General features: G+C 47.1%; 1 protein-coding gene across 5 annotated transcripts; it reads left to right on the top strand.

The window, feature by feature from the left end:
• Positions 1–784: 784 nt before the first annotated feature.
• On the top strand, positions 785–25,216 carry LOC141048623 (cytochrome P450 4A4-like). Of its 5 annotated transcripts, none has more exons than XM_073544395.1 (5): positions 785–1,265; positions 2,499–2,643; positions 4,169–4,293; positions 4,804–4,955; positions 13,412–13,527. In XM_073544395.1, exons 2-5 carry the CDS (start codon positions 2,617–2,619, stop codon positions 13,414–13,416), a joined length of 309 nt encoding a protein of 102 aa, XP_073400496.1. In that variant the 5' UTR covers positions 785–1,265; positions 2,499–2,616; the 3' UTR covers positions 13,417–13,527. The 5 variants fall into 5 exon arrangements, with proteins under 5 accessions (XP_073400496.1, XP_073400497.1, XP_073400494.1 ...); XM_073544396.1 differs by having other exon boundaries at positions 787–1,265; positions 4,172–4,293; XM_073544393.1 differs by lacking the exon at positions 13,412–13,527 and having other exon boundaries at positions 791–1,265; positions 4,804–4,940.
• Positions 25,217–26,471: the final 1,255 nt, after the last annotated feature.

Genomic DNA, 26,471 nt, shown 5'->3' with positions numbered 1-26,471 from the left:
TCCATCATAACTTCAACAAAGACTTCTTTACTTGGTTCATTACACAGCATTTCCAAAGACTTCACAGCATTTACAGCAGACTTCACATAACGAGGTTCCTTCTCTTTCCCTGCACTTTGTTCACAGTTACTCTGCACGGGCCCGGGTCGGACAGTCCCTGACAGTTTCCCAGTTTCCTCTCTATTCAGCTCAGCCATGGCCAAGCATCCTTTGGTCTGTTTCGTCCCAGACACAAGATCATTAGTCGCCGAAGTCAGTATCCACTGAGGATAAGCCCTGGTCTGATGTACTGCGCTCTGTACTGGCCCCGCTTCTTCTTCATCTGTACTTACTGCTTCTGTGGGTTCCTCAGACCGTTCTGCCCCCTTCTTAAAGGTGTGTGCCCAAGTAATGAGTTGCCACATTCTGCTTTACTAGCCCGTTGCTGTGCTGGTGCGGAGGAAGTCTGGGCTTCTCACTTGTAGCGTTGCGCGACTGCTGCCGAGTCCTGGGCTTATTACCCATGTGGACTCATTGGGCACCTCTTGCCCTCTACCTCAGACTTTCTCAAGCTTAAGAGGCAGCAGCCCCTCCTCCAATTAATTATGTGTTTGCACCAACTACACTTTCTATGAACTATGAACATAAACATGCCCCCATCTAGTGGCCGACCCGGGGTAGTACACTGTCCCCATCTAATGAACATAAATACATTAAACAGTATTAGGACAAAGGATATACATGCAGAACAAAGAAACAAATAATCAATTATACATGTCATACATTTTACAGTACATGGTAATACACGTAGCTGTGTAGCAATACCATTAAGGAACTAGTGGTAACACACCATAGTGGTGTAGCAGTACCAATTAGTAGACATCTATTACAAACAGATTTTCCTAATCCCCTTACACATGTAACACCATGTGTCTGCCTATGGCTCCTTCCCTCCCTCTGGCATGCTGCCTTCCTCCTCCTCCTCCTTTGTACAATGTCCTGTGAACCTGCCTCATCAGAGCAGGATCCTCAGCTTGTCTGTTGCTGCAACACAATCCAGAGAAATATAGCAGAGCTCAGGCTGCATATCGGCCATGTCATCCCCTCTATTCTTTGGACTGGTCCCCCTTAGTCCCTCTGATCTGTGGTCCTGGGCCGCCTGGTTCTGCCTCCTGTTTGTACTGGTAAAAGGCTGGAGACTGTATCTAAAATGGAAGCAGCTTGTTAAAGCTTTTAGCCCATTTGAGGGTCCCAAGTGTCACTGGCTGTTTGACAACGCTCAGGAGGTAAGAGGCGTGCAATGTGATTAACTTTGTGGAAGATTTTATTAAATATTACCATACCGATTACGATTTCCATAAGCAAACACACTTATTTTATGAGCAAAAGTGCAGTAAAATTCCATTACTCTGGCATCTAAAAATCCAGAAAGTCTGGTGGGAGGTTTCAGTGGATAATAATTTTGGCACCATCTGTAGCCTGCACTTCAACCCCTTAAGGACTCAGTAATTTTTCAGTTTTGCACCAATGTTGTTTTCCTCCCTCTATTCCAAGAGCCAATTTTTTTTTTTCATCGACAAAGCGAGATCAGGGCTTTTTTTTTCATGACCAGCTGTTGTTTTGTATGACACATTTCATTTTGCCATTTAATGTGCAGAAAATGGAAATGGAGTAAAAATGTAAAAAAAAAATGTAATTTTGTCAGTGTTATTTGGGCTTTGATTTTCTGGTGTTCATTGAGTGGTACTAATGGCGTGGCGACATGATAACCTTTTTTTACTTTTCCGTTGATGGACCTGTAAATTTTGCTAAGCATGGGAGTGGTTTGGCGCCAAGTGTCCCATTGCCATTGGTCCATGTGAAGTATCTGTGGACGGTTATACCGAGGCTTGATTCTCGTGGGAGTGACAGTGGTCTTATCTATCGTGACAGTGGGCTGAAGGCTGGGAAAAGAGTGACAAATAGTCTGGGGAAATGCTGTGTATTGGGTCACCGAGAATAATGTGGAGAGCCAGAGGTGAGAGGTGCCATGGTGCTGTGGTTCAGCACGGGCTGGGAACAACATGGGGGAGCAGACTGGGAATCTTTCTTCGAACACTTCTTCTTACAAGTTTGATATATGTTCAATCAGATATACACATTTCCCCCTTATGTCACTTATCTTGTTCTTGATTTTGGCTTTCTTGCCACAGTTCATTAACCATCACATGTAAGTGCCCTTGGCCATTTTTTGGAGTTACCGTAAAAATGAGAGCGCTACACATATTGAATACTGTCACCTCTTCAAGATCGGTGCTAGTCCCAGTTGGATATATATGGCATATCCTGTCCCAAATGTCCCAGATGAGAAAAAACTAATTTAAGTCACAATAAACCTCTAGTATACGATGTCTCCATTTTTTGTCCCGGTCATAAAATGAACTCTTTCTTGTTATCAGCTATCGATGGAGATTGCACAAAGCATTGCTGTTCATTGTGACTGTCTCAGTTATGACAGCTTGTCTTTATCCCAACCATAGTTCCTTCAGAATGGCAATGACATGCAGATTATGATTCGTTTTGCCGAACAATACCTGTACGTCTTTCCACTGTGGCTGGGAAATTTCTTTGCTGTTCTGACGATATGCCACCCCAACTATGCAAAGGCGATCCTGTCCAGACAAGGTAAGAGCCCTTATTGATCATAAGTCTGCTGACCATCTGTATTAAATTAAAAAGTTATCACCAACGCACAAGACCCTCACCAATAACAAGAACAGGACTCTGAAGTGCCCAGTTTGAAAGGAGCGATGACCTGTTCATTGTCTGTATGACTGCCAGTGGTAGCCAGGTGCTCTACTTGGCTATCTCCAGCTTTCCTGATGGCAATAAACGGTCTGGCTTCTTTTGATTCAATAAACTTGGGCACTCTAAAGCTCCATTTCGGTATCAGTAGATGCCTTGTTGATAACAAATTATGACCTATCTCAAGACAACCCTTTTAAATTCTCTGAAAGAAACATTATAGGCAAAACTATGGGGCCTGTAGGTTTCTCGAGGTCTCAAGTCACTTATGCTAGATGCCCAAAATGTGGCATCATGCAGGCTCCTTAAAAATCATTCTCTAGTATAAGTCGCAGGTTCCACCACACCTTGTGAAACTCAGCACAACCAGCCATAGAGTCACCATTCATTGAGTTACTGTGCGAGCAGTGAGATTATAAATGTCTCTGCCATGTGATTGTTGTAATGGTTGATTCACTAAAAAAGTTCAAGGAGGGTTACATAACTCACAGGTTATGGGTACAGTACTCTGTGATGGAATGTTGATCCGGAGAACTAATCTGATTGCCGTATGTAGAGTCGGGAAAGATTTTTTCCCCCAATATGGGGCAATTGGCATTTGCCCTAATGGACATATTTTTTTCTCTTGGTTAATACCCCTGGGAGCATTTGCCTACATTCTTACATACTACTGTGTGATCATTAAACTTGTTTTCTCTATAAAGGACTTACCGCTAGACTTTAATGTCCTGCCTTCTCTGTGTCCATCACTGCTCCATTTAAGAACTGGGAGCCCTGTTTGGGGTCAAAGGGCTGCTCACAGGTTTTGGCCCTTTTAGGGTTTGTTCACAGAGGGTTTTTTTTAAGAAATGTTGAGAGTAGAAACTGAGTGGAAACTCTCCAAATCCTACTCAAATTTTCCAAATACTTGGAGTTTCTGCTCAATTTTCGATCCAAAAACTCAACAAAAAGACTAAGTATGCACATACTCTTAAATGCTCTTTTCAGTTAGAGTCTCTTGGAATATATTCCGTTTTTTTACAGATCCGAAGGATAGTTTTACTTATGGCTTTCTGACTCTGTGGATCGGTATGTAATCTAGAGGTAGTTGATGTGCCTGTAGACATTAGATGCTTGCCGGAATACAGTGATCAACTTTATGTCTATGGGCACCATCAAACACCCCCTTCCAAAAACTTAGACCACATCTTAAAGCCTCATAAAGCTAATTTTTCGTCATTCAGGGGAGGGATTTCTGGTGTTGTCAGGACAGAAGTGGTTTCAGCACCACCATTATGATGTTCTGAAGCCATGTGTCAGACTGATGTCTGACTGTGTCACTGTCATGCTGGTAAGGACAGAAATATCTATTTAACAAGGAACATAGTATTCCATTCTGAAACGCATTCCTGTTATTTTCTTTCAGCAGAAATTGGAAAGTCTTATTACCAAAGACAGCCCAGTGAAGCTTTTCCATCATGTCAGCCTCATGACACTGGACACCATCATGAAATGTGCCTTTAGCTGTCACAGCAACTGCCAGATAGACAGGTTTGTCAAAACCCTATAAAACAACCCTTTTTGGTAATAAGAATTTCCATTTGATAAAAAAAAGTTGTACAGAATTTCAGAAACACAGGTGCTTTCTTCAAAAAATTGCACCACTTCAGTTCCCAAGGTGTGGACCAGACATCTTCCAAAAACAGCGAAACACCAAACTTGACCCATGGACAGATGGAAGAAATCACCCATGTTTTTCTAATCCTGTACAACTTCAGGAGCCCACTCCATATGAAGCAGTTTTTGCGGTCAATAACAAACCTAGCAACTAAGCGGTTGGACAGAGGAAGAAGTCTCCTTCAGTCAACCCATATCCCACTACAACACAATCATAGAGTGCGTATGGGTTGTTGTATCACCTACTGTCCTAATGACTGCTGCGGCTCCTATTAAGCGCTCCTAAAATATGACCGGCAATGAAATAGTCTTATGACTCCCTAAATATATTAGATTACCCTAAAATTGTGCACAATGATAACATTTCGGTCTTTTGTCTTATAGTGAGAGTGCTTACATCAAAGCTGTATATGAGTTATCATATCTGGCTGACTACAGATTCTTCTTTCTCCCGTATCATAATGATGTGATTTTCCATCTGAGCCCCCATGGATTCCGATTTTGCAGAGCCTTAAAGACAGTGCATGGACACACGGGTGAGTGTAACATCTAGATTCAGGATAACTCTCCATGTTTTCCCCAACCTACTGCAAGGGAGTTAAAGAATAGCAAAAGATGATTTAATGAGAAATTGCTTTTTATTTTAGTTTTAAAGTATGCGTATAATATTTCTTTTTAATTATTTGTGAGTGAATTAACAGTAGCCACTGGCCCTGACGAAGGACATGTTCCAAAACGCGTGTCGGGCTGACGCGCTGACCCCTTGCCCCTGCATAGGATTTGTGACCGGTACCTCTGCCAGCATTATTGGTACATTATATAATTTGCATATCTTTTCTATCAGGCGGTACACTGATGGTACCTGTGGATTTAATATGGCCAGTGGCTACTGGTAATTCACCCACTGTCTTTATACATTTATACATATTATTATGGTTACATTTTGGACAGTGACGATTGTCATGGGGTATTAGGCCACCTTAGGGGTCTGGGTGTTGTGAGATAGTGCTGTCATTTAGTTAGGGGATTCTCGCTAGGCAGCAAACAAATCACATCCGGCACAGGTTTTTGCAACAAAACCTAGCAGTCCATGCGGTTTATTATGCAGCATAAACCATCACAGCAACAGACAGTTCATTTCACCAGCATAGCGTCCATTACAGAGTTTCCCTCTGATAGCAATGTCCAGCATACACAGGCTCTTCAGCCTCATAATTATCTCACCCATGTCAGGGTTCTCTCATGGCTGTTGCTCCACGCTGCAGACATCCACTCTCTCCTCTGGGACTCTCAGACACTGGCAGCCATTACACACAGCCACTCCACAGGCTGTTAGCCAGGAGACAACACTCCTCACGGGACCTTCTGCTCTGGACCAATCAGGTCCCTGCATTCACCACTTGTGACTCACCCTGGCCATATTATATCGTTCATAGCCACGCCCACTGGGTCGCATGACTCTGACCTCATCACAGGTCCTTCAGGCATTTTCACACTCTTTACAACCATGCTTTAAACACACCCCCTTGGGTGGGTTTGTAGGTAACCAGGCACCCCCAACTCTCTAGTTACCTGGAGACTTCTCCCTCACATATTAACGCAGCACCTCAGCAATGTCCTTGCTGATCACACATACATAAGTCTCCATCTCAAAGCCACCCACTTTGAGACACATAACGGCCACTCAACACTCTGCCATTCATCCCTTCTCCTGGGACCTCCACACAGCGCCCCCTAGCGGACACAGTGGTTACTACACCACATACCTCCCCCTCTGTTCAAACTTGTGGGGATGAACACACAACATTACATCAGGCTCTCGAGACCGGGCACTCATTACACCTTGCCCCCCAGGTCAAGAGAACCTTTTCCATCTGTCATACAGCCTCCTCTCTACGTTCGGCCTCCCCCGCCCCCAGCGGTCAGAATATCAGTTCTGATCTTTGACCCTCCAGTTACAGTCTGTCTGCGTCATCAGACACTGTCTAGTCACCACTTTCGTCTCTCTATTTGTTCCGTTCCCCGACCAGCTCCCCCGGTTGGTACGGTCATCTGTCTTACTTGAGTCTACTGTCTGGCCTGAGTCTGACCCACTCAGCGTCTCAAAGGAACTAATGTCTCTCATCCTCGTACGGCCTGTCGAACTGCCACTCACTGACATTCTTCGGCCACCTGCCCTGTCACTTCTTGGTGGAACCCTTCGGGTCCTTACATCTTGTTGGGTTGGAGGCGGCCGCCACCTGGTATTCCGTACTTCTTCATTAATTCGCCAGCGGTCCAGCCTCAACTGCTCAATTTCTTGCAGGTACCCCACTCGATACTCCACGAGCATTCGAAAGTCTCTCAGGCTCTCCACGGAACCAACCACCATGATGGGAATCCTACCCACTTCACTGGATATCTGGTCTTCATCATCAGGAGGGATCTTCACCCTCACCACACCGGAGATATTCACAAGGTCTTGCATTACCTTCCCGGATCTTCCAATGATTCTTCCAATCAGAGCTTTGGGTACCGGAACCACATCTTTGCGCAAACCCAGCCGATCCATAGCCTCCCTTGCTAACTCTAGGCGTCGAGCAGCCTTCATATTACTCCACCTGACCAGCTGCTTGGCGTGTAGACATTGCAGATGCATCTCTTTCAGGACAGCTACTCGGTTTGATGCATCTTCTCTGGCTGATACTATCACCAACTGCCGAGTCTCAGATGCCCAGTGCAACTTACACGCTTTGACCGCCACTTTGAAAGCCTCATGCACACCTTCCTCAGCACAGGCCTCTTACATGTCTTCTGGTACATCTATCACCGACTGGAAGGTCGTGGCCTTGCTCTCTTCCTGGACTGAAGGCTCTAGCTTTACCACGGACACTTCCCTCACTACCGTTGACCCGACCGGGTGACTGTCTTCTTCAGTTCTTTGCTCACCAACTTCAGGAGATCTCATCTCTTCACTACCCTCTGCCAAGATTGGTACCGGCAGTTCCATCTTGTTATCACTCGGACCAGGCCGCTCTACATCTCCGTCCAAGCTCTTCTCCCGCAGAAAACCTTTTACTACTCCTCTGAGTTCTTCCATCTCTTCCCTAAGGGTCTTGTTCACATTTTGCCACATTGACAGGTGACCTCTGAGCTCCAGGACTTCTTTCTCAAGCCCTTCCACATCCTCTCTTAAGGTGTTGTTCACGCTGTGCCACGTTGACAGGTGACCTCTGAGCTTCAGGACTTCTTCCTCGAGCTCCTCCACTCTGTGCTCGGCCGTTTGTCTCATTACTCTTTCTCGTTTGAGATGTTCCTTCACTGTCTCTTTACTAACTGTATCTCCTGCTCTTGTTCTCTTTTGGCCAGCATGTGTTGCACCATTATTTCTTTAATTATATCGTTAAAGGGCACCCCTGGGTCAGTCCCGTCAGTCGAGCCCCCGTTACCCTCTGACCGTGTTTCTACTTCCGTTATCTTCTCGATCAGGTTACCATCAGTCCTGTCACGAGTTTCAGTCAGCACAGCACTAGATTCTGTCCTAGTGGTGGCTACTGGCAACAACACGTCAGTCACACCACACCGTACGGTGAACTCCCAAGGCACTCTCTATCCGTGTGTCAGCTCTGCTCTTTTTGTTTACCACACCCTTCTCATTCATACTGTGGTACCCTTCACGTGACGTCAGGTCAGTAAATTCGTCCGACACCATTCTTTCTCCAGTCGCCCCTACGTCTGGCCTGTCCACGTTAGGGGGCATCAGCGTCTCAGTGTCTGCTAACCCCACAGTAGAAACGTCTCTATCCTCCTGCCCCACATCATCAAATATGACAAAGTCCCGGCGCCTTTCAAAGGTATGCACTAAGTTTGGTGGCATACTACCACCTTGGCACTCCCGCTTTGTCATCTCAATCAGGACTCTGTCCACCTTATAATCCACAATGACCCCGTGGACACAGCGAACGCTGACGTTTTTCTCGGTCAGAGATAAAACGAGCGGAGTTCCTGTCAGAGTCACCTGACTCTTTGAGTCCAGCTTACCAGGGACTCCTTCCTGGTACAGCATCACGGTACTCACCTGCGGGCCATCGTTACTATTCGGAAAGGATATCCCACATTCTGACCAAGACATACACACACTGCGGTACTCCAGACATACCCACTGAGTCACCCAGTGCTGTCATTCCTTCAAACGTGGCCCCTTTCTGGACCAGCACCCCACTTTGGGTTGCTGCCCCCTCCCAGGACTCCACACCTTTCACCCCTTTTTGGGTTACCACCCCGATTTGGGTCACCGCCCCCTTCTGGGACTCCACCCCCTTTCGGGATCTCCCCATGTCCGTTATACCGGTCTTCTCAGACCACAGTTCACACAACACAGTTTATGTCTTAACGATACCACACAAGTCCTTGTTGGCACCACCACAGCTCCTGCTGTCACCGATCACTGACACCACCGGCTGCTGTTCACACACACACACACACACAGCGGCTGGTGTCCCTGCAGCACCTGCTGTGCCATCTTCGTGGACCCGCCGGTCCACCGGAAGCCGCTTGTCACCTTCGTAACTCCGCCGAGTTACCGGAAGCCACTTGTCACCTTCGTAACCTCGCCGAGTTACCGGAAGCCGCTTGTCACCTTCTTGACTCCCACTGAGCCACCGCAGGCTGAGTTGAGAAAAGAAGGAAAAAAAAAACACCACACAAAAACATGTGTCCTGTGTGCTATTCAGGACGTACCGTCTCCGCCTGAGACCGTCCAACACACAGGGCGCACCGGGTGCTATTCAGGGAGCCAACCCTCCTCCCAGGGTTTCCCAACACACCGGCCTCACCAGGTCCAGGGGCTCAGCGGGTGCTCTTCAGGACACCCGTCTCCACCTGAGACTGCCCAACACTCTCGCCTCACCAGGTCCAAGGTCATTCCATGTGCTCCAGGGAGCCTCCCAACACTGACCCTCCAGGACCTTGCTCACTGAGCCCTCCAGGAACAGTCTTTCCCACTGACCCAGGTCAGTACCATACGAACACCAGTCCGTTACCTGTGTCGGCCACACAGGTCCTTGGTTACCTCTTATCCGCAGAGGCACCCTACAGCAATACACAGTCTCTTTCTCCTGGGGAAATGGCCGCACTGGGCTCACCGATACGGACAGTGCCTTACTCACTAGGCTGCCCCACGGTTCCAGAACCACAGCCGGGCAGTGGCTTCCCCGACCGTCAGCCTTCCTGGCTCAGCGTTGCCAGCACTGCAACATACGCCTTTGGAAACCGTTGCCCTTAGCAACCGAAACTTTGCAATCCTCTTCCATTGCTCCCAGCAACAAGGCTACAACAATGCCCATAGCTTTCTCCACCAAATGTGAGGTAGCGCTGTCATTTAGTTAGGGGATTCTCACTAGGCAGTGAATAAATAACATCCGGCACAGGTTTTCCAACAAAACATAGCAGTCCATGCGGTTTATTATGCAGCATAAACCATCACAGCAACAGACAGTTCATTTCACCAGCATAGCGTCCATTACAGAGTTTCCCTCTGATAGCAATGTCCAGCATACACAGGTTCTTCAGCCTCATAATTATCTCACCCACGTCAGGGTTCTCTCATGGCTGTTGCTCCACGCTGCAGACATCCACTCTCTCCTCTGGGACTGTCAGACGCTGGCAGCCATTACACACAGCCACTCCACAGGCTGTTAGCCAGGAGACAACACTCCTCATGGGACCTTCCGCTCTGGACCAACCAGGTCCCTGCATTCACCACTTGTGACTCACCCTGGCCACATTATATCGTTCATAGCCACGCCCACTGGGTCACATGACTCTGACCTCATCACAGGTCCTTCAGGCATTTTCACACTCTTTACAACTGTGCTTTAAACACACCCCCTGGGTGGGTTTGTCGGTAACCAGGCCCCCCAACTCTCTAGTTACCTGGAGACTTCTCCCTCACATATTAACGCAGCACCTCAGCAATGTCCTTGCTGATCACACATACATAAGTCTCCATCTCAAAGCCACCCTGTTGTGAGTTCATTTTCCCCTTCGTCACTGAGGTCTGGTGAACTCCCTATTCTGGTGAAGGAAGGTAATGAGCCTGATTATCAGGCACCTGAACCTGATGTGGATTACTGGCTGAGTGGAGTCACGGACTGGATATAAGGCTGCCGACGCCCTTCTGACCTGCGGGTGATTTCTCTGTGGACTTCTAGGACACCAGTCTGATTCCTGCTCCTCTAAGCTAAGTTTTTCTGCTTTGCCTGTTTGCATTAGTGTTTTGTTTTTGTTTTCCTTGCTTTTCTGGATTCTGCCATTCCCTGCTGGGGTGAGCTGAATCTCCTTTTGCCTGTAGCTCTGTCTTCAGAATATTCCTGAGTACTGACATAGCTTTTTTTGAAGCCTAGCGTCTTCAGGGCCTTTTTCACTGTCAGTCTGTTGGCTCTTATTTTCATAGGGTTTTTCACGGATTGCAGACAGCAGCCTTCCTGTCCTTTTCTATCTAGCTAGATTGGGCCCCGTCTTTGCTCAGTCTATCTTTCTGCCTGTGTTAGTGTTTTTCATCTTGCTTCACCGTTATTATATGTTGGGGGCTGCCTTTTGCTTTGGGGTCTGCTCTGGGGCAGTTTAGTTTTCCCCTTTCTTCCTTTAGGCCTAGCTATTTCTCCGGCTGTGATCGAGGGGTCTAGGGCATCGTAGGAACCCCCCACGGCTACTGCTAGTTGTGTTGATAGGTTCAGGGGTCTGCAATCCGATAGCTGCCAACTTCTCTGGTTTTCTGGACTTAGCTAGCATTTCTGTTTTTGCCTCCTACGGTGACTCAATCATAACACCACCCACTTTGAGATACATAACGGCCACTCAACACTCTGCCATTCATCCCTTCTCCTGGGACCTCCACACAGCGCCCCCTAGCGGACACAGTGGTTACTACACCACAGTGTCCTTGTGTTTTTATGGCACTTTTGTGCCTAATGGTTGCACTCACTGACACTGTTTGTCCCTGTATACTTGTTCAATAAAGAATTATATATTTTTATACTAATGGACTGTTTGGTCGTATTTGTGATTCCAACAGACCACTTCTTGTTCTGTACCAATTGTTTACGGGCAGATATAATAATAAAAAAATAGAGATGATAGATTCACTTTGTGTTTTTAGTTTATAGCTATTGCCACGATGTTTGCTTGTATTGGTCATGCACTTTGAGTTGCAGCTAATTCTAACAAACTGGACATTGCCATCATTTCCAGACACAAAGTATTACAATGGTCTTGATTTAAGGATGACAGACTAGGGTAATGATCTCCATTAATTATGTACGGTACTTCAATTTCGATAAAGTGATTCAAGAGAGAAAACTATCCCTAAAGGAAGATACAGAGCTGGAGAAGATCCAGAAGAAGAGGCACCTGGACTTCCTTGATATTCTGCTCTGTGCTAAGGTAGATAATAGCACCCCATGTACCTGGACAGGAGAGATACTTTTTTAAAAAAAACCCCTGTGCTACTAAAAAAAAGTGCAGCGTGGCATATGAAAAAAGTACACAAGGTTGCTGTTTACTGCAAACCCTAGCCAAAAAGAGAAGGGCGCCCACAAACCTTTCTCAACCTGCCGAACCAGAATACATCATAAGGGTTAGGAGTTGATGGCCACCCTTTAGCAAATTTTAGGTAGACCACACTCTTCTCTAATCTTCCATCTTGGCTGCCTCCCCATTATCCACCAGGACCTAAAGTCAAGGTTTGCTTATCGCAGAAAGATGCTATATACAATCTTATACATTTCTTTGTTTCACTTGGCTAAACATGTCCAGGCAACATCAGGTTTTTATTTTTAGAGAAAAGATTGTATCGGTTAGTCTCTCTCTTGATCCTGTTTCTCCAGGTAGCTTGCAGGAAAAAACATAGCGGTCTTGTTTATGTCAGCACTAAGTGTCTGATTACTACTCTCTCCCTTCCCTTTGCCAAGTGCGTCAGTTTTCTATGTGCGTCTTGCCAAACAATGCTGCAAAAGTGATGGACACAGACTCGGAAACAGGAAACTGAAACTGATTTTTGCTGAACTTGAGGTAGGAAAGTGATTTGTTACAGTCTTCCAATGAGGCCACACATTTGATGGTTACATATTTGATTGTGCAGATTGCCTCGTTAGAGATAATGGAGACTAGAACTCTAGTGCCACCTACTGGAAGCAGCCTTGCCACTTGACTTGGGATACAAGTCAAAACAGAATCTCTATTTGCAGACACGTGTTTCAAGGTGTTTGCCCCTCCTCAGTGCACAGTAACAATTGTGATTTAGCCGTATGAGAGCCCTCTGATTGGGGTTTAAGGGGCCAGTTGTCAGTGGTTACATGAAAGCATAAAATGTAAAGCTCCATGGTTACATTTCAACATTAAGGCACAGAGCTTGAATGTTTCATGACAATACACTGGCATTGAGCTTCGTATTTACCCAACAGTATAGTAGCGCTGAACTTGATCATAAGCCAAAAATACTGGAGCACTGAGCTTGGTGGTTTTAATAGAATTGGTCTTTTTATATAGGCAAAAGAGACTTTGCAACCTTTGCTCTTATTGTAGTTATTCCTTTGCCAGTTTGGTAATTTCTGCCGCCCTCCTTTTAACATTGACTGCATCGTCCTTTAGTCATGGAGGAAAAGAGGATGACGTGGATGGAAGGAGATTAGGAATTGTCCTCCTCCCTACGAGGAACCACGCAGTGTGGGTCTACTGTACTCTCCGGCTTGAGTTCAACAGCCTCTATGTGACCTATTCCCTCACCCATCTTGTGTGCCCCCCACCAGCTCATAATGTTCATTAGATTGACATTGACGACTTGTCCCGCTGGGCTACAGGTACTAAGGTTGTAAACCTAGTTTGCATAGTAGCTTCAAAGTTTGCTATGGCAAGTGGACAACCCATTCTCCAGTCACTGGGGATCCAGCATCTCTAATTCATCATAGCCTGGAGCCTGTTGAGCTTAATCCGTAACATGTATTATTATTATCAGGATGAAAATGGTCAGGGTCTATCCAATGAAGACCTGTGGGCAGAGGTGGACACTTTTATGTTTGAAGGGCATGATACAATGGCCAGCGGCATCTCCTGGATATTATACTGCATGGCTAAATATCCCGAGCCCCAGGAGAAATGCCGGGAGGAGATCAGAGAGGTCCTGGGAGATCGGATCACAGTGGACTGGTGAGAGATTCTCATTTTCAGCATTTATGTGCATGATTACTGTCATATATTATATCGGAAGAGGTCAGGGTACTCGCACGTTTTCTCTATATGTTTCCCTCTCCCATTCCTTGTGCTTTATTCTGCAGCTCTGCTTGTTCTCATGAGCTGTATTGATGAAGCCCACCCAATATTTAACAGGTTAAAAGACAAGTTCTATGTAAAATAACCCTATGGCATCTGTACTATACATCCCATAAAGCTGGACAGATCTCGTACCTGGACCATCTTTCTCCAGATGACCCATGGACTCCATCAGGCGACCTCTATGGTACATACATACACCCTTGTTTTTTGTCAAACAAAAAAGTTCCAGCAACAAGCATCCAATTCAGATTGACGTTAACACTTCATCTTTATTGCAATGTCTTTAAAAATATACTGTTAAAATTGTAAATCCAGGGGATTAAGCGTTTCGAACAAAAATGTTCTTAGTCATGATTACTATTTTAACCGCATGTTTTTAAAGACATTGCAATAAAGATGAAGTGTTAACGTCTATTCAACAATCTGATTTGGATGTTTGTTGCTGGAACTTTTTTGTTTGATTACCACAGCCGCTTTTTCCGAGCACCATCCTGGAGTCCACACCCAAAGCCACAGGAATTCATCTAATGGTGAGCTGAATACCCTTTTTTTACCCTTGTTTTTTGGTATTGCCTAAAAATCAGAGGTGTATCTAGGGGTACAACTCAGGGGGGTTAAACATCTGAATGGGCCCCTAACAGTAGGACATATCATTGGAGCAACCTGCGCAACCTCACATGGGCGCAAGAGGTAAGGCGGCCCATATCTACCTCCAAAGAAGGGGCAATTTTGCATTTTTAGGAGCTCTTGGGCTGCAAAGGGCCCATATATTGTTCTTGCACAGGGGCCCTTTCTGACTGTGTCTCCTTGTGGCCCCTAACCAGGTAATCATGATTATAGCTATGGTGGTATAGGGGAACCTCAGGAGATTACCACACTGTTATTGAAAATAAATCTCCATACAAAGACCAGCACTGATATTACCGCCATATGGTGACACATAGCAGTAGATACCTGTCCTGCAGAACATATAAGAGATTACTGCACAGTTATAGATGGTGACTTACAGCTGATGTTCTTTCAGATGGCGTCATTCACTTTTCCCGTCTATTCCATGTGGCCCAGACCGACATGTCGACTTCTCCAGCCAGGACTCATCTGCAGAGATAAAACAAAGACACATCTGACTTCTCACATTTCCAGCACCGTTCACATGTAGAATCATAATCTCGTGTCCAACCCCCTGCTCAATGCAGGATTCACTAAACCATCTCAGACAGATGTCTGTCCAGCCTCTGTTTGAAGACCTCCAATGAAGGAGAACTCACCACCTCTCATGGCAGCCTGTTCCACTCATTGATCACCCTCACTGTCAAAAAGTTTTTTCTAATATCTAATCTGTATCTTCTCCCTTTCAGTTTCATTCCATTGCTTCTTGTGTTTCTATGTGTAAATGTATTCCCAACCTGCACAAACTCCTCATCCTGCTGATACCCCAATACTGAGCCGCTGCTGCCATATGATTCCCTATTACTGCACCTGCTGTGTGGTACAAAAACAGAGCTCCTCCTAGTGACCCACATAGTAATGCCACCACTGTGCCCCTTACATCATAATAATGCCTCCTTTGTGATCTCTAGATGGTAAAATTGCCTCCAAAAAAATATTAATTTCCTGTGCATGTGCCCTTAACATTTTGTCCCTAGAAAGTAATAATACTCCATGTGCAACTTTGATGGTCACAATACTGAGTGCCCCTATAACAATAATGTTTAAGTGCCCACTAAACATGTAATTATGTCCCTTACGTTCCCCATGTGGGTCCACAGCTCCCCTCTACACCATATGATGATCCCACAGCTCCCTCATACAAAGTATGATGGTCACACAGCTCCCCTATACACCGTATGATGACCCCACAGCTCCCCTATACACAGTATGATGCTCCCGCAGCTCCCCTATACACGGTATGATGGGCCCACAGCTCCCCTATACACTGTATGATGACCCCACAGCTCCCCTATACACAGTATGATGCTCCCGCAGCTCCCCTATACACGGTATGATGATCCCACAGCTCCCCTATACACTGTATGATGATCCCACAGCTCCCCTATACACAGTATGGTAGGCGCACAGCTCCCCTATACACAGTATGGTAGGCGCACAGCTCCCCTATACACAGTATGGTAGGCGCACAGCTCCCCTATACACTGTATGATGACCCCACAGCTCCCCTTTACACAGTATGATGCTCCCGCAGCTCCCCTATACACGGTATGATGATCCCGCAGCTCCCCTATACACAGTATGATGCTCCCACAGCTCCCCTATACACGGTATGATGATCCCACAGCTCCCCTATACACTATGATGATCCCACAGCTCCCCTATACACAGTATGGTAGGCGCACAGCTCCCCTATACACTGTATGATGATCCCACAGCTCACCTATACACAGTATGGTAGGCGCACAGCTCCCCTATACACTGTATGATGACCCCACAGCTCCCCTATACACAGTATGATGCTCCCGCAGCTCCCCTATACACGGTATGATGATCCCGCAGCTCCCCTATACACAGTATGATGCTCCCACAGCTCCCCTATACACGGTATGATGATCCCACAGCTCCCCTATACACTATGATGATCCCACAGCTCCCCTATACACAGTATGATGCTGCCACAGCTCCCCTATACACAGTATGGTAGGCGCACAGCTCCCCTATACACTGTATGATGATCCCACAGCTCACCTATACACAGTATGGTAGGCGCACAGCTCCCCTATACACTGTATGATGATCCCACAGCTCCCGTACATACAGTATGATGTACCCCAGAGTTCCCCTATATATAGAATGATGTCCCCACTGCTCCTCCAATACACAGTATAATTGTTAATAGCGTTCTGACACTGTGCAGCGCCTGCACTGAGAGCTCCTCTGCAATGAGGAAATTAACTTTATTCCTTCTGGCAGCCTTGCTCATCAGTCACAGGGGTTGCGCTGGCATGGTTTCAGTCACCACTCTGTGTATAGAGAGTGGTGGCTGTAACAGCACCACGGCACTGCGTCGTGACAGGCGCCTCAGCACTGTCTGCCACCCAGTAACTGCACTACTGGTGCCCCTATAAATAATAATGCTTCTTAAGTGCCCTCTTAATATTTAACTGAGTCCACCTATGTACAGTAATAATGGCCCCAGCATCGCTGATGTGAGCAGGGGGTCGTGTGATGACAGGTTCGGCTTCTCCCAATTATCTTCTATTGAGAGAAGTCAAACTTATCTAGTCGACATGTGCAAATAGCAAATGTGGTTGCATGACTGCCTGATCGCACCAGTGGTCTTGGAGTCTTATGACAGCAGGTGCACCATATCATGGTTTAGCCGTCTGTAGTCTCAGAGTGACTGCAGACATTCATCCTGAGCCTTTAATAACTTTATAATAATAAATTAATTATGAAATTATTAAATAGCATGCATCTCGTGGTTACTGTATGGTTATACTTGTTAAGGGGCCGACAGACGGACATATTTCTCGTGCGAGGATCGTATTGCAATCCTCAGACTGACCGTCGTCTTTCCTGACCTGAGTGTGACAGCTGCATAGTAATCCATCACACTGTCACACTCATGTCAGGAGCGGTACCGGCCAGTCCGAAGATTGCGGTGCAATCTTTGCATGAGTTATACGGCCATCTGCCTGTGCCCTTATGCTAAAGTCGGGGTCACACTCGCACAAGTCTCACACCTCAATACCCGACACTGCCACCAGCACTCGGGAGCGGAGGGTGCGGCTACATGTATTTCTATGCAGCCGCACACGAAGGTCCGAGTGCCGGCAGCAGTGTCGGGTATTGAGGTGTGAGACTTGTTTCTCGCATCACACTCGCAAGTGTGACACCGGCCTTATAATTATCCTGGTTATACTAATATATATTAACCCATTATTAATGTATTAATTCTATTAACTTGTATGGTTAGGCTTGTCAAACTAATCCTTATAAAAGACCTAGCTCACAAGTATAAAAAGCCCCCTATCTCCAGCCCCCCAAGACAGCAACTGTTACATGTGATGGGAGTGCATATAATTTCATATCAAAACAGTATAATAATCAGCCCCCTAGTGCCCTGTCCTCCCTCCCCCACAATACCCCCACGCTCTCACATTCACACCCCAGTGTCCTATCCCCTCTCCACCACCCCAACACCCACAATACTCCCATCCTCTCACATTCACCCTCCAGCACCCTGTCTCTTCTCCCCATAATACCCCATCTTCTCACATTCATCCCCAGTGCCTTAGCTCCCACAATACCCCCATCCTCTTACATTAACCCCTCAGTGCCCTAGCCCCCACAATACCCCCATCCTCCCACATTAACCCCCAGTGCCCTAGGGCCCATAATACCCCCTTCCTCTTACATTAACCCCTCAGTGCCCTATCCCCCCACAATACCCGCATCCTCTTATATTAACCCCCAGTGGCCTAGCCCCCACAATACCCCATCCTCTCACATTAACCCCCCCGTGTCCTAGCCCCCACAATACCCTCATCCTCTCATATTAACCCCCAGTGCCCTGTCCCCCACATTACCCCCATCCTCTTACATTCACCCCCAGTGCACTAGCCCCCACAATACCCCCATCCTCTCACATTATCCCCCCATTGCCCTGTCCCCCTCTTCAGCCTTCATAATACCCCCATCCTCTCACATTCACCCCAAGTGCCCTGTCTCCTCTCCCTCGTAATACCTTCATCCCCTTACATTCACCCCCAGTGCCGTCTCCTCTCCCCCATAATATCCCCATCCTCTCACATTAACCCCCCAGTGCCCTAGCCCCCACAATATCCCCATCCTCTTACATTAACCCCCAGTGCCCTACCCCCACAATACCCCCATCCTCTCACATAACACCCTCAGTGCCCTATCCCCCACACTACCCCCATCCTCTTACATTCACCCCCAGTGCCCTATACCCCACAATACCTCCATCCTCACACATTTACCCCCCCCACTGCTCTGTCCCCCACTTCAGTTCCCACAATACCTCCATCCTCTCACATTCACCCCAGTGCCCTAGCCCCCACAATACCCCCATCCTCTTACATTACTCCCCGTGCCCTAGCCCCCAGAATACCCCATCCTCTCACATTAACTCACCAGTGCCCTAGCCCCCACAATACCCCCATCCTCTTACATTAACCTCCCGTGCCCTAGCCCCCAGAATACCCCATCCTCTCACATTAACTCCCCAGTGCCCTAGCCCCCACAATACCCCCATCCTCTCACATAACCCCCCCCAGTGCCCTATCCCCCACAATACCCCCATCCTCTTACATTCACCCCCAGTGCCCTAGCCCCCACAACACCCCATCCTCTCACATTAACCCCCCGGTGCCCTGTCCCCCTCTTCAGCTCTCATAAACCCCCATCCTCTCACATTCACCCCCAGTGCCCTGTCTCCTCTCCCCATAATACCCTCATCCTCTTACATTCACCCCCAGTGCCATCTCCTCTCCCCTATAATACCCCCATCCTCTCAAATTAACCCCCCAGTGCCCTAGCCCCCACAATATCCCATCCTATTACATTAACCCCCCAGTGCCTTAGCCCCCACTATACCCCCAACCTCTCACATTAACCCCCCCAGTGCCCTAGCCCCTATAATTCTCCATCCTCTCACATTAACCTCCCAGTGCCTTAGCACCCACAATACCGCCAACCTCTTACATTAACTCTCCAGTGCCCTAGCCCCCACAATACCCCCATCCTCTTACATTAACCGCCCCAATGCCCTAGCCCACACAATACCCCCATCCTCTTACATTCACCCCCAGTGCCCTAGCCCCCACAATACCCCATCCTCTCACATTAACCCCCCCAGTGCCCTGTCCCCCTCTTCAGCCCTCATAAAACCCCCATCCTCTCACATTCACCCCCAGTGCTCTGTCTCCTCTCCCCCATAATACCCTCATCCTCTTACATTCACCCCCAGTGTCATCTCCTCTCCCCTATAATACCCCCATCCTCTCACATTAATCCCCCAGTGCCCAAGCCCCCACAATACCCCATCCTATTACATTAACCCCCCAGTGCCCTAGCCCCCACTATACCCCCAACCTCTCACATTAGCCCCCCCAGTGCCCTAGCCCCTATAATTCCCCATCCTCTCACATTAACCTCCCAGTACCCTAGCCCCCACAATACCGCCAACCTCTTACATTAACTCTCCAGTGCCCTAGCCCCACAATATCCCCATCCTCTTACATTAACCCCCAGTGCCCTATGCCCCACAATACCTCCATCCTCACACATTAACCCCCCCACTGCCCTAGACCCCACAACACCCCCATCCTCTCACATTAACCCCCCACTGCTCTGTCCCCCACTTTACCTCCATCCTCTCACATTCACCCCCAGTGCCCTAGCCCCCACAATACCCCATCCTCTTACATTAACCCCCCCGTGCCCTAGCCCCCCAGAATACCCCATCCTCTCACATTAACTCCCCAGTGCCCTAGCCCCCACAATACCCCCATCCTCTCACATAACCACCCCAGTGCCCTATCCCCCACAATACCCCCATCCTCTTACATTCACCCCCAGTGCCCTAGCCCCCACAATACCCCATCCTCTCACATTAACCCCCCCAGTGCCCTGTCCCCCTCTTCAGCCCTCATAAAACCCCATCCTCTCACATTCACCCCCAGTGCCCTGTCTCCTCTCCCCCATAATACCCTCATCCTCTTACATTCATCCCCAGGACCATCTCCTCTCCCCTATAATACCACCATCCTCTCACATTTACCCCCCAGTGCCCTAGCCCCCACAATACCCCATCCTATTACATTAACCCCCCAGTACCCTAGCCCCCACTATACCCCCAACCTCTCACATTAACCCCCCAGTGCCCTAGCCCCTATAATTCCCCATCCTCTCACATTAACCTCCCAGTGCCCTAGCCCCCACAATACCGCCAACCTCTTACATTAACTCTCCAGTGCCCTAGCCCCCACAATACCCCCATCCTCTTACATTAACCCCCCCAGTGCCCTAGCCCCCACAATACCTCCATCCTCACAAATTAACCCCCCACTGCCCTAGCCCCCACAACACCCCCATCCTCTCACATTCACCCTCCAGTACCCTAGCCCCCACAATACTCCCATCCTCACAAATTAACCCCCCACTGCCCTAGCCCCCACAACACCCCATCCTCTCACATTCACCCTCCAGTGCCCTAGCCCCACATTACCCCATCCTCTTACATTAACCGCCCAGTGCCCTAGCCCCCACAATTCCCAATTCTCTCGCATTAACCCCCAGTGCCCAAGCCCCCACAATACCACCATCCTCTTGCATTAACCACTCAGTGCCCTAGTCCTCACAATACCCCCATCCTCTTACATTAACCCCCTCAGTGCCCTAGCCCCCACAATACCTCCATCCTCACACATTAACCCCCCACTCCCCTAGCCCCCACAATACCTCCATCCTCTCACATTCACCCCCCCAGTGTCCTAGCCCCCATAATACCCCCATCCTCTCACATTCAACCAACGGTAACCCTGACATGCCCAAACTAAATGAATCTAATCAATTCCACCTCCCACTTACTGATGAAGTTTGCACTGCAGGTACAGTGAGGCAGGACCAGGAAGTGTCCAGTTTAATGCGAAGAGGGCACTAGGACTCAGCGTGCCTGTGCCAATCAGAGTCTGCATAGAGAGAAAGTAACTACAGCCAGGAAGGAACTCCTTGGGAGAGGTAGCCGCACACTGCAGGGACTGACTCTGGCTCTGCAACCGGCCGCTGTGCAGTCTGTCAGACAGGGGAGCCGGCATTGCGCTGCTCTCTCCCTGCAGCTCAGACACGGCCTTATGACGTAAGTGGCCCTGTCTCCCGGAGGGCCCATTCATGAGACGGGGCCCGGGGCAATGGCCCCCTCTGCCCCCCCCCCCCCCGTAGCTACGCTACTGTTAAAAAATAGAAGAAATATTATGATGAATCCTTAGTAAACTTTGTCCAACCAAATGGCCTAAATCTTTTTCAACCTGTTTTCTTATCCTGTAAAGCTGTCTGCATGCCTGAAGGTTATGTATTATTAGTCATTCTGCATGCCAGGGAAGACCTGGGAAAGCTGCCATACACCACCATGTGCATTAAGGAAAGCATGCGTCTCTTTCCTCCTGTACCAGAAGTGGTTCGCCAACTTAAAGAACCAATCACATTCTTTGATGGACGGAGCCTGCCCAAAGGTGGGTGACATCGTGAAAAAAGTGACTCTATTTAGCGACACTCATAAAAAAGGAGTCTGCACCGTTTTTTCAACTTTAGAACGCTGCCACCATTTGTTTTCTAGTTTTGTATGCAAGAGATTTTAGTGATAACTTTGGGGACTTTGCACTCATCTTTGCATGGAAAAGTACTGCTTTTTATCTATCTATCTATCCATCCATCCATCCATCCATCCATTAGTCTATTATCTTTCTAGCTATATATTATATATATATCTATTATCTATCATCTATAAGTAAAACCCCAATGCCAAGAGCATAGAGTAGATTGAGAATTCCAGACAAGAAATTTGTGTAATAACAAAGTTTATTAAGGTTTAACAAATAGGTTTGAATGGCATAGTGGAATTAAAAGTAAAAATATTTTTAAAAGAAACAATTTTGCGCATGTACAGGATCAATAAAAATTACCATATGAAATCAGTAGTACTAATAAGATGTATATAGTAACCCATAAAGGTAATAAAAGTCCATATAAAAAACCTCTAATAGCAATAATGGCAGTGGATGGATGGAATCATAAAAAATGTTTCCAAAAAATTAAAGTGCAAAGTAGTGCAAAGCTTAGAAATTAACAAAATGTGCAAAGCTGCAATCAACAAAACAAAACTAGAAATGCGAAGTGTAAATAACAAAGTATACCAAAGGGTATATTATAAACAGGGCACAATGTCTTCAGATGATAGGATCATGTGAACACAAATGAATCAGATAATTATAAGGTGCAGATAAAGATATGCCAGAGGTTATATTAAAAATAGGACAAAATACCTTAAAGGGTTAAGATCCTGAGCGCACACAGGACAATTGTTTCTTTTAAAAATATTTTTACTTTTAATTCCACTATGCCATTCAAACCTGTTTGTTAAACCTTAATAAACTTTGTTATTACACAAATTTCTTGTCTGGAATTCTCTATCTACTCTATGCTCTTGGTATTGGGTTTTTTCTTTATATATTAAGTGGTTTTCACTTTTTCACTGAGCAACAGATAGATTATAAAATATAAAGTGATAATTTGCTGCCCCACTTACACATACCAAAACTTGCAAAATCAACAGACAGCCCTGGCACACCAGCCTGACCAAAGAGCTGAGGCGAGCTTCCAGGGCTGCTGAGCGCAGATGGAAAACATCCCACTCCAACGAGCACTTCATCGCATTCAAACAGTCCCTCACTACTTTCAAGACCACACTCGCCACAGCTAAACAAACCTACTTCTCATCTCTCATATCCTCCCTGTCTCACAACCCTAAACAGTTATTCAACACCTTCAATTCTCTCCTCCGCCCCCCAGCACCTCCTCCCTCCCCACTCATCTCAGCTGAAGACTTTGCCTCATTTTTCAAGCAGAAAATTGATAACATCAGGGACAGTTTTGGTCAACAACCCCCAGAGCCCTTCCTCCTGACTTCCCAGCCCTCCACCTTCAAAACCAACTTCTCCACCATTACAGAAGATCGACTCTCCACTCTACTCTCAAGATCACATCTCACCACCTGTGCACTCGACCCGATCCCATCCCACTTCATACCAAACCTCACCACAGTCTTCATCCCAACCCTAACCCATCTCTTCAACCTATCACTAACAACTGGTGTTTTCCCCTCAAGCTTTAAACATGCCTCCATCACACCTATCCTCAAAAAGCCCTCTCTTGACCCATCCTCTGTATCTAGCTATCGCCCTATATCACTTCTCCCCTACGCCTCCAAGCTACTGGAACAACACGTCTACCTTGAACTGTCCTCCCATCTCTCTTCTTGCTCCCTCTTCGACCGCTTACAATCTGGCTTCCGGTCACACCACTCCACTGAAACTGCCCTTAATAAGGTCACCAATGACCTCTTAACTGCCAAGAGCAAGCGACACTACTCTGTCCTTCTCCTCCTGGACCTGTCGGCTGCCTTTGACACAGTGGACCATTCCCTATTATTACAGACCCTCTCATCCCTCGGCATCACAGACTTGGCCCTATCCTGGATCTCATCATACCTAACAGACCGGACATTCAGCGTCTCCCACTCACACACCACCTCCTCACCTCGCCCCCTATCTGTCGGAGTCCCACAAGGTTCAGTCCTTGGGCCCCTGCTGTTCTCTATTTACACCTTTGGCCTGGGACAGCTCATAGAATCTCATGGCTTTCAGTATCATCTTTACGCTGATGACACACAGATCTACATCTCTGGACCAGATATCACCTCCCTACTAACCAGAATCCCTCAATGTCTGTCCACTATTTCATCCTTCTTCTCCGCTAGATTTCTGAAACTCAACATGGACAAAACAGAATTCATCATCTTTCTCCCATCTCACGTGACCCCCCCAACGAACCTATCCATTACAGTAAATGGCTGCCCACTCTCCCCAGTCCCACAAGCTCGCTGCCTCGGAGTAATCCTTGACGCTGATCTCTCCTTCAAACCACATATCCAAGCCCTTTCCACTTCCTGCCGACTTCAACTCAAAAATATTTCACGAATCCGTTCATTCCTCACCCAAGAATCTGCAAAAACCCTAGTCCATGCCCTCATCATCTCTCGCCTTGACTACTGCAACCTCGTGCTCTGTGGCCTCCCCTCAAACACTCTCGCACCCCTCCAATCTATTCTAAACTCTGCTGCCCGACTAATCCACCTGTCCCCCCGCTATTCCCCAGCTTCTCCCCTCTGTCAATCCCTTCACTGGCTCCCAATTGCCCAGAGACTCCATTACAAAACCCTAACCATGACATACAAAGCCATCCACAACCTGTCTCCTCCATACATCTGTGACCTCGTCTCCCGGTACTTTCCCGCACGCAACCTCCGATCCTCACAAGATCTCCTTCTCTACTCCCCTCTTATCTCCTCTTCCCACAATCGCATACAAGATTTCTCTCGCGCATCACCCCTACTCTGGAACTCTCTACCACAACATATCAGACTCTCACCTACCATCGAAACCTTCAAAAAGAGCCTGAAGACCCACCTCTTCCGACAAGCCTATAACCTGCAGTAACCACCGATCGACCAAACCGCTGCACGACCAGCTCTACCCTCGCCTACTGTATTATCACCGATCCCTTGAAGATTGTGAGCCCTCGCGGGCAGGGTCCTCTCTCCTCCTGTACCAGTTAAGACTTGTATTGTTTAAGATTATTGTACTTGTTTTTATGTATACCCCTCCTTACATGTAAAGCGCCATGGAATAAATGGCGCTATAACAATAAATAATAATAATAATTTGATTATTTATATATTTTTTATACTTTTATTATTTTTCTATATTTTTATATTTTACTACTTTCAGGTGTCAGCATCTTCTATTTTATTTTATCTATCATCTATCTATCTATCTATCCTATCTATATCTATTATCTATGTATCTATCTATCTATCTATGTATCTACCTACCGTATATACTCGTGTATAAGCCGAGATTTTCAGTCCATTTTTTTTGGCTGAAAGTCCCCCTCTTGGCTTATACACGAGTCATATACATGTGGGTCGAAGGGAGAGCGGGGGTGTCAGAGATACTTACCCCCTGGCGTGGTCTCTGCAGCCCCCCGCTTCTCCACGGTCTCCCTTCCTGCCTTCAGCGGTCATGTGGTACCGCTCATTAAACTCATGAATATGTGCATATTCATGAGTGTAATGAGCAGTATCACGTGACCGTTAAAGGCAGGAAGGGAGACTGTGGAGAAGAGGGGCTGCAGAGACCGCGCCAGGGGGGTAAGTATAACTATATTCACCTGTCCGGGGTCCATTGCTGCTCACCACTGTCTGCTGCATCCTGTGTCAGTGACGTTTAGGCAGCAGAGGGCGCGATGACGTGGTTAGTGTGCGCTGCGCCCTCTGCTGGCTGAACAGTTACTGACACAGGAAGCGGTAGACAGCGGTGAGCAGCGATGGACCCTGGACTGGTGAATATCTCAGGTGCCGGGTCCTGAGCAGGAGAGGTGAGTATGGCATTTTTTTTTTTTGCAGCAGCATATGGGGGCATATTTTATGGAGCCACATATGGGGGCATAGTCCATGGAGCAGCATATGGGGGCATATTCTATGGAGCAGCATATGAGGGCATAATCTATGGAGCATCATATGGTTCATAATCTATGGAGCATTTTATGGGGGCATAATCTATCGAGCATCTTATGGGGGCATAATCTATGGAGCATCTTATTGGGGCATAATCTATGGAGCATCTTATGGGGGCATAATCTATGGAGCATTTTATGGGGCATAATCTATGGAGCATCTTATGGGGAAATGATCTATGGGGCATCTTATGGAGCATAATCTATGGACCATCTTATGGGGCCATAACCTTTATAGAGCATTATATGGGGAATATTATTCTTAGGAGCATCTTATGGGGGGCATTATTAACCTTTGTGCAGCATTATATGGGGTGTATTTTATATGGAGCATCTTATGGGGCTCCTGATTCAATATGGATATTCAATAACATTTAACCTACTGATGTCTCAATTAATTTTACTTTTATTGG

The sequence above is a fragment of the Dendrobates tinctorius genome, unplaced genomic scaffold, assembly GCF_039654945.1.
Source record: "Dendrobates tinctorius isolate UK_male_01 unplaced genomic scaffold, ASM3965494v1 ptg000138l, whole genome shotgun sequence".
NCBI classification, from domain to species: Eukaryota; Metazoa; Chordata; class Amphibia; order Anura; family Dendrobatidae; genus Dendrobates; species Dendrobates tinctorius.
This window is presented reverse-complemented; position numbering and strand designations above follow the sequence as displayed.